This window comes from Heterocephalus glaber, unplaced genomic scaffold, assembly GCF_053883595.1.
Source record: "Heterocephalus glaber isolate CG9 unplaced genomic scaffold, H.glaber_assembly_v1.0 deba00001504, whole genome shotgun sequence".
In the NCBI taxonomy this organism is placed as follows: domain Eukaryota; kingdom Metazoa; phylum Chordata; class Mammalia; order Rodentia; family Bathyergidae; genus Heterocephalus; species Heterocephalus glaber.
In genome coordinates this window covers 49,329,681-49,347,195 of record NW_028258324.1, presented here as the reverse complement: position 1 = coordinate 49,347,195, position 17,515 = coordinate 49,329,681, and the positions used below count along the sequence as shown (strand labels likewise).

At 39.8% G+C, this 17,515-nt stretch overlaps 1 protein-coding gene and 1 pseudogene across 3 annotated transcripts in view; both read left to right on the top strand.

The window, feature by feature from the left end:
• Nceh1 (neutral cholesterol ester hydrolase 1) overlaps nucleotides 1–17,515 on the top strand; it is an 80,512-nt gene continuing 62,997 nt past the window's right edge. For 2 of the 3 annotated variants that reach the window (XM_021254217.2, XM_004834605.4), the window contains exon 1: nucleotides 1–371. In XM_021254217.2, the coding sequence (XP_021109876.1) occupies nucleotides 234–371 (138 nt within the window). In that variant the 5' untranslated portion in view covers nucleotides 1–233. Of the gene's footprint in view, nucleotides 372–6,516; nucleotides 6,590–17,515 lie in introns of all 3 variants that reach the window. The other variant, XM_087186513.1, reaches the window with a different exon arrangement.
• LOC147825335 (U6 spliceosomal RNA) lies at nucleotides 11,650–11,747 on the top strand (annotated as a pseudogene).

Sequence of the window (17,515 nt, the reverse complement as noted above, 5' to 3'; positions counted from 1 at the left end):
GCGCTCCGCCCGCGCGTCCTCCAACCTGGAGCGTCCGCGGCCCCCGGGCTAGGACAAACAGGAGGCCGCGCGTCCCCGTCCCCACTTCCTCCCGGCGCAGCCGGTGATTGGCTCCGGGTTTATAAGAAACACGTAAATGGGCCGCTGCGGCTGGCAGAAACTTAGTGAGATCTCCGGGTGGCATAGCCTCCTCCGGGTCGAGCCGAGGTCAAGCCGCGCGCCGAGCCGGGAGGATGAGGTCGTCCTGTGTTCTGCTCACCGCCCTGGTGGCGCTGGCCGCCTACTACGTCTACATCCCGCTGCCCAGCTCGGTGTCGGATCCCTGGAAGCTGATGCTCCTGGACGCGACTTTCCGGGGCGCACAGCAAGTGGTGAGCGCAGCGGGGCGCTGCTTCTGTCTCCCTCCTCCTAAAGGAGTATTCAATGGGGGAACAAAATTTCATGCTCCCGAGAGTGCGTATTCTTCCAGTGCAGCCAGGAGATCGCTTTTTAAGGTGGCCCAGCTGGACACTGCCAGGGTGTCTCAATCGCCTCCTTGCTGGCACGGAGCTGGGTCTGACGTCTGCGTGATGGAAGAGGGGAAGGGAAGTTCTTGGACAGCATTTACCAGCGGGTTCACCTTTCGTCTGTCCTAAATGTCCCCGTCTGGGTTTGCAGTGCCAAGTGCCAGATCCTTCAGCATTTTGTAAGCCATTCCATCCCCCAATTTCGTTCTCCCCGAGGGGCCCGCAGAGGGTGACTTAAACGTTTTAGGAAGGGGGAAACAGACGCTGATTCTGGGGAATGCAGCCTCCTTCAAGGCAGAAGCGGCACCGGCAGGCCCCCCGGTCCCCAGGCCTTGGCGCTCCCTTCCCGGGGACAGCGGGGAGGGCTGCTGTAGCAGAGAGGAGCCGCGCCATCTCTCATTTCATCTGTGGCTCTTGGATCAGTCCTAGAAGGGAGGCAGGGAGGCCCGGCTGGCTGAAAAGGTGGCGGAGGTGGAGGCTCTGCTAGCCCTTGTTTGCATATTGTATGTTTTCTGCCTGCTGGCCATCATTTATATCCTTGACTGACAAGGCAATAATCTTTGCTGGAGCTGGGGTGCCCAGGCTTAACCTGGAAGAATAGCGTTTCTCTCCACTGCATCATAAATGTGTTTGTGTGTATGTGTGTGTGTGTGTGTGTGTGTGTGTGTGTGTTTTCCCCTCGTGGACAGAAAAGGTAACTAGTTTATTCCATGCATTGCTTTTCGTGTCGTAACTACAGTCTGAGGCCAAAGCTGAACCCTATGATTGGGTAGTATTTCCGAGCAGCCTACCCCATCTAAACTCTTAACCCTCTTCCAAAATCAAGTCACTTCCCTCGCCTCAACCCTGGGCTTTTTATAAAAATCCTTTCGGGAATGACAACTAGACAAAGGAAAAACAACAAAACACCCTGATTTTCCTGGAGGGTTTATATTCTTTTCCCCTGCGCATAGTCTTCAGAGCTTTGTCTTATTAAAAATCCTCTTATTAGGGTGTTGTAGCACATTCCTAGTAGAAATTTGCTTTTTTCTGAAGCCAAGCACATTCTCCACCTCCAAGGCCTTTTTTTTCCCCTCCATTAGGATATGTCTGTGAACCTTTAGAGTTCATTCATTTCCTCTGCTTACTAAAATTTGACATGGTGAAATAGTAACCACAACTCCTTCTCTAGAATTGATACCAAGAAAGTCAGTCTTCATGTAGGAAGCCCTGCAATTTCTCTCTTCTCTCGTGGAATTATATAATTTGGAAGTAACACCTTTCAAAGATTCGAGAGAACAATAGTATTTACTTGGGTGCGTTAAATGGCTGTCTCCAGTAACTGAAAAAGAAAATGGGGAAGAAGAAACTGCTGTGTTGGCTGCAGAGAGGAGCCTTGGTTTTCAGGTCACAAGGAAGTCTTCCTTATCATAAGTAATTTTGGAAAAGCCAGGTTTGAAGAAAAGCTTTTCTTTCTGCACTGGGCTATAAGGTCCTTTTGGTAGTCCCGCAGACTGTTTGGGAATGGGAATGCCAGGTCCCAGCAGAGGAGGTGACGTATTCTGAACTGACCTGATTGGGTTTACAGAGAAGTGGCTTTTGTCATTTCTCTTCAGAATTGTAAATATTGGCAAGATCATTCGGAGCAGATGAAAACATATGCTATTCAAGAAAATAATTTTTTTTTGGTGATGGGGATCGAACTCATGACCTTGTGCTTATTAGGCAGGCACAGTGCCACTGAGCTGAATCCTCAGCCTCTCAAGAAAATAATTTTGCTGAGTTTTCCCTGTAAGATAGGGTTCAAACCCTGGGCCTTGTTCGGGCTAGGTGGGTGTTGTATCACGGAGCTATGCTTCCAGCCCCATAGTATATTAAAATGCCTGGTACTGGTTTTTATTCTGAGTTGTTTCCAAGGATCCACTGTGGATTGTGTAGGAAATCTGTAGGATTGCCCACCTCTGTTGGAACAGTGAAACATGTGAACGGGAAATAATTTGCATCATTGAAACCTAGAGAGCTACCACTAACATGCATGGCATAAACCTTCTTACTCCAATAATTTTAGTTTCAATTGCAAAAGCAATTGAAGCTATTTAAGAGATTAAGCTTGGCCTACTTCTTGACACAGCGGCACCTACCTAGCATCAAGGAACACAAATGCTGCTTTATTCTGTTGTCATTGGCAAATGCCTGGCCCCTTACTACTCTGTCTTATCTCCTTTATCTTGACCAGTGAGTCAGTTTACTGTGATTGTGCCCACTGTACTCTTCTTGCTTGGGGTCCTCTAATACTATCTAAGAAGAAGCCACTGAGGGAGGATCTCTCTCTTAACCCATCTCAAACACAGATGCTACATTGGAATCCTCTGGGAACCATTAAAAAAATCCTGATGCTCAAATCTCACCCTTTACCAAATGATCCAGGATTTGTGGGAGATAAGTTTGTTTGGTTTTTTTTTTGTACTGGGGATGGAACTCAGGTCCTTGCACTTTCGAGACAGGTGGCAGAATCACTGAGCTAAATAGTCAGCCCGGAGATAAGTATTCATAGCAACATTTTAAAACGTTCCCCCAGGTAACTTCTATTGTAGGAAAACTTGAAAACCATCGCTTTATAAAATGAATTCCTATTATAGATGATGTATTTTCCTTAAACTGTTCAAGTTATGTTGTATGTATGTTCCTGAGAATGAGCCCCTTTATGTTAGCATAGATTACTTTGTCAGATTAGTTGGTTGATACTTTGGCTCTAAGAGTCTAAGGGGATAAAGACTAGCTAGGCAAATTTCAGTGTTATAATAGAAACATTATAAGAGGAACAGTGGAAAAGTGTAAATGAAAATAGATCTGGAAAAAACAGAGGAGCAGTTTATATGAAGATGGAGAAGGAGACTAGAGGGAAGAAAGGAGAGAGGGAGGAAATTCTGAAGACTGATTTGTAAGTGCCATGTGACTAAAAAAATGGTACTCCCACTGTAGATAAAAGGACTGAAATGTGTACTTCTGCTTGGGACCACTTTCTCAGAGGATGGGTTTGAAATATCCATCAGGATCCTAAAAAGTGTACTTATTCTATCCCAGCAATCACTCTTTATAGAATTTATTGTAAATCATGATGGATATAGGCAAAATAGGGCTGGGGACGTAGCTCAGTGGTAGATCATTTGCCTAGCACGCACAATTTGGTGTTGTGATGTTGGAAACATTTAGCTAGGTATGGTAGCACACACTTGTAATCCATCTTAGCTACCAGGGAGGCTGAGGCACGAGGACTGCAAGTTTGAGGCCACCCTGGGCAGCTCAGCAAGACCCTGTCTCAGACTTTTTTTAAAAAAAATGTGTTTTAAGGGCTGGACATATAAGTGGCAAAGTGGTTGGATAGCATGTATGAGGTCCTGGGTTCAACCTCCAACACAGAAAATACAATAGAAAATGGAAACATTTTACAGGATTAAAAACTGTTCAGCTTGCCCTTTTCAAAGCACTGTCATTTATGAGAAATATGAGGAAACATTCAACAACCATTTTTCCCCCAGCGTAATATAAAGGAATAAAGATATAAGTACAATATAAGAGGGGGCTACGGAGTAACTCAGAGGTGAAGCACTTGCCTAGCATATAGAACCCTAGGACTGACCCCACCCTCCTAAAAAGAATAAAAGATGGTAAAAACTCATATTGTAAAATAATGTTAAATGATTTGAGAAAGATTTGTACTGTATATTTTGGGAAAAGGTTGTAAAACAGCATATATACCATTTCATATCAAGACACATATTAATGGTTGTGTCTGTTTTTGTTTTTTATGGTACTGGGGATGGAACCTAGGTCCTTACACATGCTAGGCAAGCACTCTGTACCAAGCTACATCCATAGGTCTGTGTTTTTTTTACAATGAACATATATTAATAAAAAAATTATTCTAAGATTTTTTTTGGCCAAGAGCATATTTCCAACTTAAAAGATGGTCATATACATATCAATTTGGTATATACTTTTGGGATTGTTCTATGAAGAAAATCAGATTTCTTCACTATGGAGATACCTCGAAGATCTAGGACTAGAGGTTCCATTTGACCCAGCTATTCCCCTGCTGGGTATCTTCCCCAAAGAATTAAAAGAATCATACCACACAGATATATGTGCACCCATGTTTATAGCGGCACAGTTTGTAATAGCTAAAGCTTAGAAACAGCCCAAGTGCCCATCAACTGGAGACTGGATAAAGAAGATGTGTTTTTTTTTTTTTTGTATAAAATGGAGTACAACTCAGCCATAAAGAACGAGAAACTAGAGACATTTATAGCTAAATGGATGCATATTGAGGCCATACTCTTAAGAGGGCATACTCTTAAGTGAAATAAATAGGACACACATGTGTAAATACCCAATAGCTTCTATAGTGTGAGAAACTGAAAGTGTAAATAAGAATTAAAATGATTAAAATGAATAATTGATAATTTGAAATAGGGAGAAAAGGTCCAAAGGGATAGGGGAATTGGGAGGGATAGGGGAAAGGAAAGAAGGGAAAGGAAAAATTATGAGAAAAGGAAAAAATGGAAACAAAGTCTTTATAAATAGGGAAGGGTGGAGGGGTGAAGGACGCACAGGTAATGAGGAAAAAATAAGAACCAAGATACATCATGTACAGGTATGAGCACCCAATGATAAATGTAAACATATTGTGTACCTCAAATGTACCAATAAAAAAATTTAAGCAAAAAAAAAAAAAAAGAAAATCAGATTTCTTGTTAAGAAGGTATTCTGGATCTCCTGATAGCATATTCTAATAAATAGTCACTTAGACTTCCTTGTAAGCAGATTGAAAGCCTACTGTATGAGGCTTTGAGGAAATGCTCAGATAGTGTGAAAGCAACTAGTAGGTTGGAGAAACCATGTTGACTTATAGCTATGAAAAAGCTGAGGGCTGGGGATGTAGTGCTGTGGTAGAACTTGCCTAGCATGTAAGAAGCCCTGGGTTTAATCCCTAACACCCAAAAAACTATTAGCTCTTGTCTTTGTTTATCGATTTCTTTCTTTCTTTGTTTATTTTAGGATGCTGAGGATTGAACCTAGAGCCTTGTGTATACTAAATACATGCTCTTACCAGTGAAGTGTACCCCACTTTTACTTCTTAGTTCTTGTACTATGAATCTTTTCAGTGACATAATGTAAGAGAGATTGCTATCACTGGCCTTTCTACCGATGTTCTCCCTGTTTCCTATAGATGAAAATGCTTTTGGTCTATGTAATCAAGGTTTTTAATTCTCTGAAATGTCCCCAAACTTGGTGAAATTTCATGTGCCCTCACCTGAAATCTCTGTACAGGATGTGCTTTTGGTCTGTGTGGGTGTGGTTTAAATGACAACTCAGCTAGAAACCCTGCAAAACTGCAGTGCTAGCCTTTTTCATAACAGTTTTGAATTAGAATTTTTACTAATATCAGGAAAATTTAATTTTCAAAAATTAGTATATAACGTTTTGTCTCCTACCTTCCAGACTTGTGATGGTGTGTATTGCTTCATATAAATTGGAGATTTCTCTAAGCACAGTAATTTTTAGCTGATTTGATAGGATTTTCTTTAAACACATGGAGCAGACAGGCTTTAGGAATAACTTGGGGGCAGCATTTAACCATTATCAGTGCAGGCAGGTGAGCAATCTGAGTTGGTCTCTGCAGAGAGCACTTAGGGAACGTTAAAGTCAGATTGCTTCAGCCACCAGGACTGTAAGACAATGTCTAATTTATAGTCTATAATTTATTTTTTCTAGTACTTCTACAAAAATAACCCTGAGTGCAGAAATGCCATCATTATTACATTATTTTAATGGGACATCCCATGTCTAACATGCAGTTTGAGCTTGATCTGAAGACATTTCTGTGAAGTGGGAAAGCATAGTTCATCATTCGTAAATTTTCTTTTTATGCACAATTACTTCTTTTAAAATAGTGAGCATGTATTTATTTTCACTTCCTTATAAAACTATGTGGGAACCATCTACCACTTATTATTCTCCTTCATTTTAGGGTTCTAAAGAATGAAGAAATGTCATTGAATTTCCAAGCGACAAACCTGGCCATATTGCCTAGCTAACCTAAGGTGTGTCATATTATGAAATCTTAAAAAAAATGTCTTTCAGGGTATCCAGAATGAAATTAAAATCCTACCATCTTGAAATGATCACTTATCTAATACTTGTATGTGTGTGTGCACATGCATGTGTGTGTGTATATGTGTGTGTGTGTGTGTGTGTTAGAGATTGAACCCAGCCTTTGTGGATGCTAAGCATGTGAGCTATGCCTCTGACTATATTCAATAAATATTAACTAAATTACAATTCAAGAAGATGGTAGAACAAATGAATAAGAGAGATACCTAATCTTGAGGACCTTATAGTCAAGTGAAGAGAGATAAACCAACTGACCATGACACAGGGCACACTTCAATGATGGAAGAAGAGCTGTGGTAGAAGAGGCATTTATCGGTTCCTACAAAAGCCTTCAAACGGGTGTCTAAAATGTACCTGGGCATAGGGCATGTTTCCCTTTCACACTGTTGCCTAATCTGAGTTACAAGGTTGAAGGTTTATGGTAAAATAACATCTTTTCAACATGGTATCTACTCTATATCAGGTACTGTGCTATGTGCTTTGCACAAAGTTCATTTAGTCATACTTCAAGAATGTCAGGCAGGTGTCTTATTTTTCTTTATCTGACACAAGGGAACTGAAATGCAAAGAAAGTAACTTGCATAAGATGGCATGGTTCATAGAGGTGGAGCCTAGATTCAGCTCTAGCCCTTCTTAGTTCTGAGCCCTAGAGCTTATCTGTTGTGCTAGATTCCCTAGGAACTGGCCAAGGGAAGGAAGTGAGGGAAGAGAGAGAGGAGTGAAAGGGACATTCCAGCCAGAAACAGCAGAATGTCCCAAAGGGAGATGATGGTACAATGAAGGCACTGAAAACAGTTTAGACGGGCCAGAGCTTAATGTTCAGAGGTCAAAGAGAGAGACAGAACAGACGCATGGGTGGGTCAGGTAATGAAGAGCTCTGTGGGCAAAAGGAGCCACAGACAGATTTTTAGCAGGGAAGGAATGTGCTCAATACGTATTTTGGAACAGTCCTTCACAGTGGCACTGTAGTGCCTAGAATTGAAGAAAGCAGAAATGAAGGCATGAGATGATTTGGGCCCCACTAATCCAGGTGAGAGCATGAGCTATGGAGGGGCGATGCGGCTGTAGGGCATGGAGTGGAGTGAAGGAGAGAAAGGAGCCAAGACGACCCCTGGACAGACTGGAATAATAGTGACAATGACCACAATCTGGGAGAAAGAGCAGGTCTAAGGGTGAAGATAGAGAGTTTGGAGCCTTGTTGTGAAGTGCCATGGGGACCAGTCCCGGGATGGTGGTTCCATATAGCTACGTATACAGGCCCGGGGTCCAGCAGGGAACTCTAAGGTGGAGATAGATACGGATTCAGGGCTCACCAGCAAACGAGTGATGTGAAAGTAGCGGAAATGAATGTGTATGGGGTGAGAGCAAGACGGGGGATCTTACCCGGGGTTCCTGTGGGTGATACCAGTGGCGAGAGGAGGAGGCTAGCACTGACAGACCTTCAGGAGCACCAGTTTTTATTAGGCTTTGTATTTATATTGCACTCTAGGTTTTATAAACAGTTTCACTTATAGCCCCTGATTTTAATTAATTTTTTACAGTAAGTGGTTGAGATTGTTATTTCCGCTTGTCAGTTGAGAGAAGTTGAGGCTCAGAAAAGGTCATGACCTCCTTGAGATCGCAAGATTCGTTATAGGGAACGGAATGGTAGTTCCCAAGCTCCTAGGGTCATGCTTTCCCTGCCAGGCCATGCCATGGTAATGCTCTTGATAACTCTGTCCGAAGCACAGTCTTTGTAGGCTGACCTTTTTTTGATCATATACACTTAATCTATACTGGTGATTGTGAGTCTCTTATATACTGGGGGATACTGGAAGCAATTTGCGGAGAATCTGTGTGGGCTTGAGGGACAGAAGTGACAAGATTTATGAAGAGTTATGCAAGTGATTCTCTAACAGAATGCCAACTCTACTGAGTTTTGAATAGTTATAAGAAATGGTTTTCAGTCTTATTTTTGTAACACACTTAAATATCAACATCTGCTGACCTACCTATAAACCATTTGAGTGAACCTGTTGCGTACCTCACCTCTCTACAGTCTGTAGCTGCTTAAATTCATTTTTATTATCATTCCTATTAAACTCAGATGGTCCCCAAGTTATACACATCTAGGGTAAAAAATAATGTATTATTTTTTAAAATATTCATTTATTTGGTGGATAGAACCAAGGGGCAAGTGGTAACTGAGCGACAACCCCAGGCCTTTTTATTTTTTATCTTGAGACCACCTCTCACTAAGTTGTCCAGGGTGGCCTTAAACTTGTGATCCTCCTTCCTCAGTCTTCTGAGTAGCTGGGATTACAGGCATGCACCACTATGCCCAGCTCAGGACAGTGGTTTGAAAACACAATTATTTCCAGATAGACCTGGATAGATGTTCACACACACTATATATATTTTCTTTGTTTGTTTCTTTCTTTATTATTAACTTGAACAGTTCGGCCTAATAGAGTCAGTGTGGTAGAAAGGACCCTGTGCTCTCCATCCTGGGTGCTCCAATCTGACGGAACCCCCTTCACACACTCCCCAGCTTGCCTTGGAATAAAAGCACAAAGTTGTCAGCTGGCACACTCTGCTGACTCCAACCTCAAGGTATCCATGAAGAGCTTACGTTTGAGTCTGACACCTTTCCTCTTGTCCTGTCTGACTGGCATGTCTCCCTGCTCTCTTTGCCAACATCCCACACATCTTTCAACCTCAAGTGAAAAGCCGTCTCTGTTCCCCCACAACATTAGCCTACATTTTCTACGCTCTGCTAACACTTTCTTTTTATGATTGTTGTATGTTTCTTCCTCATATTAAATACTCCTTAATGCACAGGCTCCCTACCAAATCATCAGCTTTCTCATCTGTCATAGACAGAATTCCTCTCATTGTTTTTGTTTGAAAATCATACATGATAGATATAATAGAAAGAAAATAGAAATTCATGTTTTTGCTTTCTTTCAGTCTTCCCCAAGGGACAGACCCAGTGCTTCCAGGTGCTTTTGACTGGGATGTTGCTAAAAATGGATTTTCGTTGGCCTGTGAAACTTTTTTTTGCAAGCCTTCATGTTTTCTGTCTTTAACTTCCTCATAATAGTTTTACTGAATTAAACTAGTCTTTTAATTTATAATGCATTGTCTACCTACTTCTAGCTAAATATTAATTATAATTCCAGAGTATCTTCTTAAAGATCACTAGCAAATTCCCAATTTATTTCATATCATTCCACCTTTTCCTTTTCAGTGGGATAATTAATTAATAACCCATGAAAAATTACTGAGACACCCTTTTCTAAGCTGCTTGCCCCAAAATACCACCCCTGCCTTGGCACCCGATGTACCCTTTGTCTAGACATTTCAAAGTCTACTTTTTAGAGTGTGAGAGGTTTACCTCACTGTTTTAAAATTTTTTGTGGTTTAAAAAATGTTAACTAGGGGCCGGGGATTTAGCTCAGTGGTTTCGCCGCCTGCTGCACAAGCGCAAAGACCCGAGTTTGATCCCCGGTACCAAAAAAAAAATGTTAACTAATACACAAGAACAGAAGCTATGCATATTAATAGGGTAACCTCATTCTTTCCTGTCTGTGCCTATTCTGAGATGGGATCTTTTTCTGAGGCCTCAGCATAACAGTGGATCCACTTACTGAATAATAAGTGCAACCACTTTGTAAAATAGTAATATCTTTAGTTTTGGAGAAAAAAAATAGAGTTCTAACAAAGTTACGTAACTTGTTCAGGGACCCAAGACTGTTTAGTAAGGCTGGCTGCGAACACGGTCTGCTGGATTTGGGGCTCTTTCACCCATATTCAGCAGTGTCCTACGGTGGTTGGCCTCTTCTCCCCTTCCCACTCCACCCTGCCACTCCAGACTCGTTCCTATTGGTCATGCAATTTAAATTAAAAATTCATCACTCAGAGGGGTATATCCTGTATTTGAAGATTTTAGTCTTACAGGGTATTAATGTTAAAAGAGAAACTTGAGGCAAAATACATTTATTTAGACTTTACAGGGGTTTTTTGGAAACAAAATATTAAATATTCATACTGTATTTTTGTCAAAGATAGTGAACTATATACCAAGACTTTGTCTCAAAAAAAGAGAGACTTTTATGTTAGAAGTATGGCTCAGTGGTAGAGTTGGCCTAGCATGTGTGAAACCCTGGTTCAGTCCTCAGTATTCCCAAAACAAACAAACAAGTAAATAAATAAACAAGCAAATGTTTAAAAAGTTGGATTTTTCATTAGGCTGCTCTCAGTGGTTACAGAAGTGTCTTTATGCTACCTTCAATCACCCCTTTTGGGTTTTTTGTTTTGTTTCTATTTTCAAGCTACAGAGAGTGGGGAGCAATCATAGGTAGCATTTCTTAAGTTGTATATATCTCAGTCCTTAAAGTGGCTAGAATAAAAATTGATTCCTATGGCTTTATATGCACATGGGAGATGCAAGTTTATTTTCGGGGTCTTTATGCGCATTGAAATGAAATGAATAGTGTCATATTCTGTTACAGCACTTCCTCTTTCTGTCCATGGAGGGAAATGATGCATTATTCATTTTCTAAAGTGCAAGTACATCTTCAGACACATTTATTGGTCACTCGGAATGTGCCAGATACTGCAGACACCCAGAGGTTTTCACACCATGAAAAACCAAGAAGTAGGCAGTCCTGCAAAGCTTGCCGAGCTCTTCCATCTATGGTGTGCAACAGGCACTGGGGGCCAGAGAGGAAATCCCCTCCGTGTCTGAGGAACTTGGGCAGAGGGACCTGAGGAAATGATGCTGGGCTGGGTCTCAAAGGATGAGAAGGAGCATGGAGCAGCCAGACAGGAAGGGCATGTGAGGAGAGGAGAGAGGCAGCAGAGGTGGAAATCCCAGGTTGGGGAAAGCCTAGCACATACAGGAAACTACTTCTACTGAGTTTCTGAAAGTATAAAATAAAAAAATGGAGATCTTACCTAGCAGACCCATGGGTGGGACTAGACTGCCTTCAGTTAAGATCCTTTATACTTGCTTCAGCAGCACATGTAGTAAAATCGAAATAATACAGATTAACAGGGCCCCTGAACAAGGATAATGTACAAATTTATGAAGTGTTCCCATATTTTAAAAAAGACAATTACACTCTTATTTGTAATCACTTTCAATAAGCTAACAGCAGGGCCATGAAAGCATACAACCACTGTATGATTTTTCAAGAATAAGTACTAGGTGGTGAAAAAGGCTTAGACTACTCAAGAATATTTGTGTTACAGAGCTAGGGGTGCAGCTTACTGCTTGAGTACTTGCCTAGTATACACAAAGTTCTGGGTTTGATCTTCAGCACTGAAGGGATAGGGTGGATGGTGTGGGAGGGAGAGAGAACAAACCTGTATTGACCAGTTAATACAATTTGATTGAGAACTATCTTTTAATTTATTTTTCTACTGTTGTTTGGTTTTCTACTGTTGTTTAGCATTTTGTCTCCCACAAAAAACTTCAAGTCTGTCTCATTGCATCCCTAACATGTTGATTTAGAAAGTCATTGTTTGAGTAAAGTTTGAAATGAACACTGAAATTGTTGGCAGCTACGATGCCTTGAGACAAAAGCTGCTTGTGTGTTCATTGAAGGGATGAGCCTTTGGTTGGAGAACTTGACCTTTTGTTTCAACTACCCAGTCTGGTTTGACTTGCTGTATTTTCTTCTCTTATTCCAGCCTCTTCTTTCTTTGCCTTCTTTTCTAGTTCTTTCATCTTGTCATTGGGAACTACCTTTTAACTACTTACGTGTATTGTGCTCACTTTGGCAGCACACATACTACTTCAGTGTACTACTGCTTCTGTGTACTTTCTCTCCCTAAGTAATTCTGTTTCTCCAGGCTGAGTACTGGAGAAGAAGGGACGTGTCCAGGGGCTTCACCAGACAAGCTGTATAGGCAAGGTGCAGACAGGGAAGCAGTGGATAGTATTATGAGTAGGTAAAGGGTATATTTGGATAGTGGGTGTGTGTCAGAGTGTTTAAATTCTATAATCCCTGGGTGTCATGGCTGCTTTAAATATTTCTCCACAGAACCATAATTCCTTTAGTAAATTGACTGAATTATTTTTCCTTTAAAAGGTTAATAATCATGTCATAGGCATTTTGGAAAATGTAAACAAATCACCCACAACCTCACCTGAGTATAACTACCATTTGCTTTTTGTTATATTTCTATTCTCTCTCTCTGTGTCTCTGTCTGTCTTTGTCTCTCTTTTCTCTGTCTCTGTCTTTCTCGTATATGTTGTCTTGTTTTGTTAGATGTACTACCTATTTTACTTAAAGTTTTATTAGAAGGATTTAGCAGACTATTAATGCATAGTATTCCCAGTTCTCTTTTTAATGAATGCATCAAAGAACTTGTGCCATTTTTTAAAACTCTCCTAATACCAAAAATTTATACTGTGTGGTACCTGCCACCATAAGAAATGTTACAGTGGCCGGGGATTTAGCTCAGTGGTTCTTTTGCTTGCCTCGAAAGCACAATGGCCTGAGTTCAATCCCCGGTACCAAACCAAACAAAACGAAATAAATAAAACTTTTAACTTCATCTCCCTAATGAGTGTATAATCTGATCTTGTTATTGTACTGATTAGTATTTAAAAAAAAGTTACAGTGAAAATATTTATATATATAGTCTTTTTGTTTTTGTATTTTTCTCAAAAGTTTCCCAAAATGTAGACCTACTAGATCAAAGGCTGTAAATATCTCTGCAGGTCTTGTTTCTTATTTTAAAGTTATTTTCCAATTTAAACAGTGAATAGCAATATGAGAGAATGCCAGTTGTGCTGTACTCTTTTGTAGAATGAGCTATTGAGCTGTTGTAACTAGTTTTTTGGAGGGTAGGGGGATGTGGTGCTGAACATTGAATCCAGGACCTCACACATCCTAGGCAAGTACTCTACCACTTAGCTATAGGCCCAGGCATGCGCGTGCACGTGTGTGTGTGTGTGTGTATGTTTTTCTTTTTACTTGCAGTACTAGGAATTGAGCCCAGGGCCTTCACACTGGGCTTCATGCCCAGTCCTTTATTTTTTTATTTTGAGTCAGAATATCACTAAGTTGCTACGTTACCCAGGCTGAACTTGAAATTGCAATGCTCCTACCTCAGCCTCTCAGAGTGCTAGGTTTATAGGTGTGTGCCACTATGACTGGGTCCTGTAAATAACTGTTTTTTAAAAGCCTATTAATTGAATACCTTACATAGGTACTTCATTTAATTGGAATTTCTTTGAAAACAGTTGACACTGGAATTCTTCTACTTCCCTTCAATGAATGTTTATTGCATATCATTAACAGCATTATACTGGATAAAGAGCAGTAAATAAGCATGATCCCTGTTCTCATACTCTTTAGTTTTATACTTCAAGATACACTTATTTTAAGAAATACTAGAGAGCTCGTATAAGAGAGGAAATTACAAAGATCAGAGCAGAAATCAATGCAATGGAGACTAAAAGAATGGTACAAAAAATGAATGAATCAAAGAGTTGGTTTTTTGAAAGAATAAGTAAAATCTATAAACCCTTAGCCAACCTTATCAAAAAAAGGAAAGAAAAGGCTCAAATCCATGCAATCAAGAATGAAAAAGGTGAAGTCACAACAGATCTAGGAGAAATCCAAAGCATCATCAATACCTACTTTGAGAACCTGTACTCTAATAAAATGGAAAACACAGAAGAAATGGACAGATTCCTAGATACATACGAATTACCAAAGTTAAATGAAGAAGATAAAGAAATTCTAAACACCCCAATTACAATGAGTGAAATTGAAAATGTAATAAAAAAATTTACCAACAAAGAAAAGCCCAGGTCATAATGGCTTCACTGCTGAATTCTACAAGATATTTAAAGAAGAACTATCGCCATTACTCTTTAAGCTCATCAAGGAAATTGAAAGGGAAACAAAGCTTCCAAATTCATTCCTGGAAGCAGGTATTACTTTGATTCCAAAACCAGGGAGCTGGGGATTTAGCTTAGTGGTTTCAACGCCTGCTACGCAAGCACAAGGACCCGAGTTCGATCCCCGGTGCCAAAAAAAAAAAAAAAAAAAAAAAACAGTTTAAAGTTGCTTCTTTGGGCCGGGGATTTAGCTCAGTGGTGCCACCGCCTGCCTCACAAGTGCAAGGTCCTGAGTTCAATCCCCGGTACCAAAAAAAAAAAAAAAAAGAACCAAAACCAGGGAAAGATACAACAACACAAAAAGAGAACTATAGGCCAATCTCCCTAATGAATATTGATGCAAAAATCCTCAACAAGATACTGGCAAACAGAATACAGAGGGTCATCAAGAAGATCATACACCCTGACCATGTTGGATTTATCCCAGGAATGCAAGGATGGTTCAACATTCCTAAATCAATAAACGTAATACACTATATTAACAGAGTCAAGGACAAATACCATATGATCATCTCAATAGATGCAGAAAAGACATTCAACAAAATCCAACACCCATTCATGATACAAACCCTACAGAAAATTGGAGTAGAAGGTCTTTACCTCAAGCTAATTAAGGCTATCTATGAAAATCCAACAGCCAACATCATACAAAATGGTCAAAAGCTGAAAACTTTCATGCTAAAATCAGGAACAAGACAAGGATGCCCACTATCACCACTCCTGTCTAATATTGTTCTTGAAAGATTAGCCACAGCAATTAGAAAAGAGAAAGAAATAAAAGGAATAAAAATAGGAAAGGAAGAAGTTAAACTGTCATTATTTGCTGATGATATGATACTTTACATAGAAGATCCAAAATACTCTGCCAAAAGACTTCTAGACTTAATTGACAGATTCAATAGAGTATCTGGATATAAGGTCAACACTCAAAAAACAATAGCCTTTTTATATACAAATAATAGACTCACTGAGAGAGAAATTAGGGAAATAATTCCTTTTACAATAGCATCCAAAAAAATGAAATATCTAGGAATCAATCTAACAAAGGAAGCAAAAGACCTCTACACTGAAAACTATAGCACTTAGGAAAAGGAGATTAAGGAGGATATAAGAAAATGAAAAGACATCCCTTCTTCTGGGATAGGAAGAACCAATATAGTGAAAATGGCCATACTTCCAAAACTATTATATAGGTTTAATGCAATACTTATTGAAATTCCAACAATATATTTCACAGAACTAGAGAAAACAATCCAAAAATTCATTTGAAACCAGAAGAGACTTAGGATAGCAAAAGCAATTTTAGGCAACAGAGATATGGCTGAGGGTATTACAATCCCCAACTTGAAACTATACTACAAAGCTACTGTGATAAAAACAGCATGCTACTGGCAAAGAAACAGACCTGAGGATCAGTGGAATAGATTAGAAGATACAGAAACAACAAAAGGTATACTTAGCCACCTCATCTTTGACAAAGGAGCCAACCATCCTCATTGGAGGAAAGATAGCCTATTTAATAAATGGTATTAGGAAAACTGGATTTCAACCTGTCAAAGATTAAAACTAGACCCATACCTATCACCATGCACTAAATTAAGTGGATCCACTAAATTAAGTGGATTGAAGTGGATTAAAGATTTAAATATTAAAACAGAAACACTAAATTTGCTGGAAGATAAGTTAGATAGAACTCTTGAAGATATTGGTATAGGAAAAGACTTTATGAACAAGACCTCAGTGGCACGGGAACTTGCACAAAGACTCAACAACTGGAATCTTATCTTATTAAAAAGCTTCTGCACTGCAAGAGAAACCACCACCAGAGCTAAGAGACAACCTACAATGTGGGGAAAAATGTTCAGCAACTGTACCTTAGACAAAGGACTACTAACTAGAATATATAAAGAACTGAAAAAAGTCAGACCCCCCAAATTCAAAGACTGAGTTCAAAAATGGGCATCTGAAATGAACAGACATTTCTCAGACAAAGAATTTAAAGCAGCAAATAAATATATGAAAAAATGTTCAACATTACTGGTTATTTGAGAAATGCAAATGAAAACAACACTGAGATTCCACCTCACCCCAGGAAGAATGGCTGCTATTAAGAAATCATCTAATAACAAATGCTGGCGAGGGTGTGGGGAGAAAGGAACCCTTCTCCTTTGTTGGTGGGAGTGCAGACTGGTGCAACCACTGTGGAAATCAGTATGACGATACCTCAAAGAACTAGGCTTAGAGGTCCCATTTGACCCAATATTCCCCTGTTGGGTATCTTCCCAAAAGAATTAAAAGAATCATACCACAATGATATATGTGCACCCATGTTTATAGTGGCACAGTTCATAATAGTGAAAGCTTGGAAACAGCCCAAGTGCCCATCAACTGGAAACTGGATAAAGAAGATGTTTTTTTGTAAAATGGAGTACTACTCAGCCATAAAGAAGGAGAAACTAGAGACATTTATAGCTAAATGGATGCATATTGAGGCCATCTTCTTAAGTGAAATAAATAGGACACACATGTGTAAATACTGAATAGTTTCTCTAGTGTGAGAAACTGAAAGTGTAATTAAGGATACACACAGATGAAATGGCCTAATAACATATTTCTCAGATTGTGTTTCTATCACGTGTCATTTGACTATATCAAAATTTAAATTAGGGAGAAGTTTGGCTTATGTGGAGTCTGCTAGCTAACTGGAGTTTTTTTTCCAGATCATTATTTGTTCAATGTTGATTTTGGGGATCTTTCTGAAACAAATCACATCCTCTGGTGTCTTGGTGGTGCTTGAGGTGCTTTTTCAAATTATATGGAAAAATGTTTAAGTGTTTTTCAATTTTGTTTTGGTTGAGTTCTACTGTATTTGAATATTACTGTAGTTTTATTCCCCTTGCATTGTTCTTCTTTGAATGGTTTTAATTTTTTGTATATGTGTGTGTGTTTGATAATA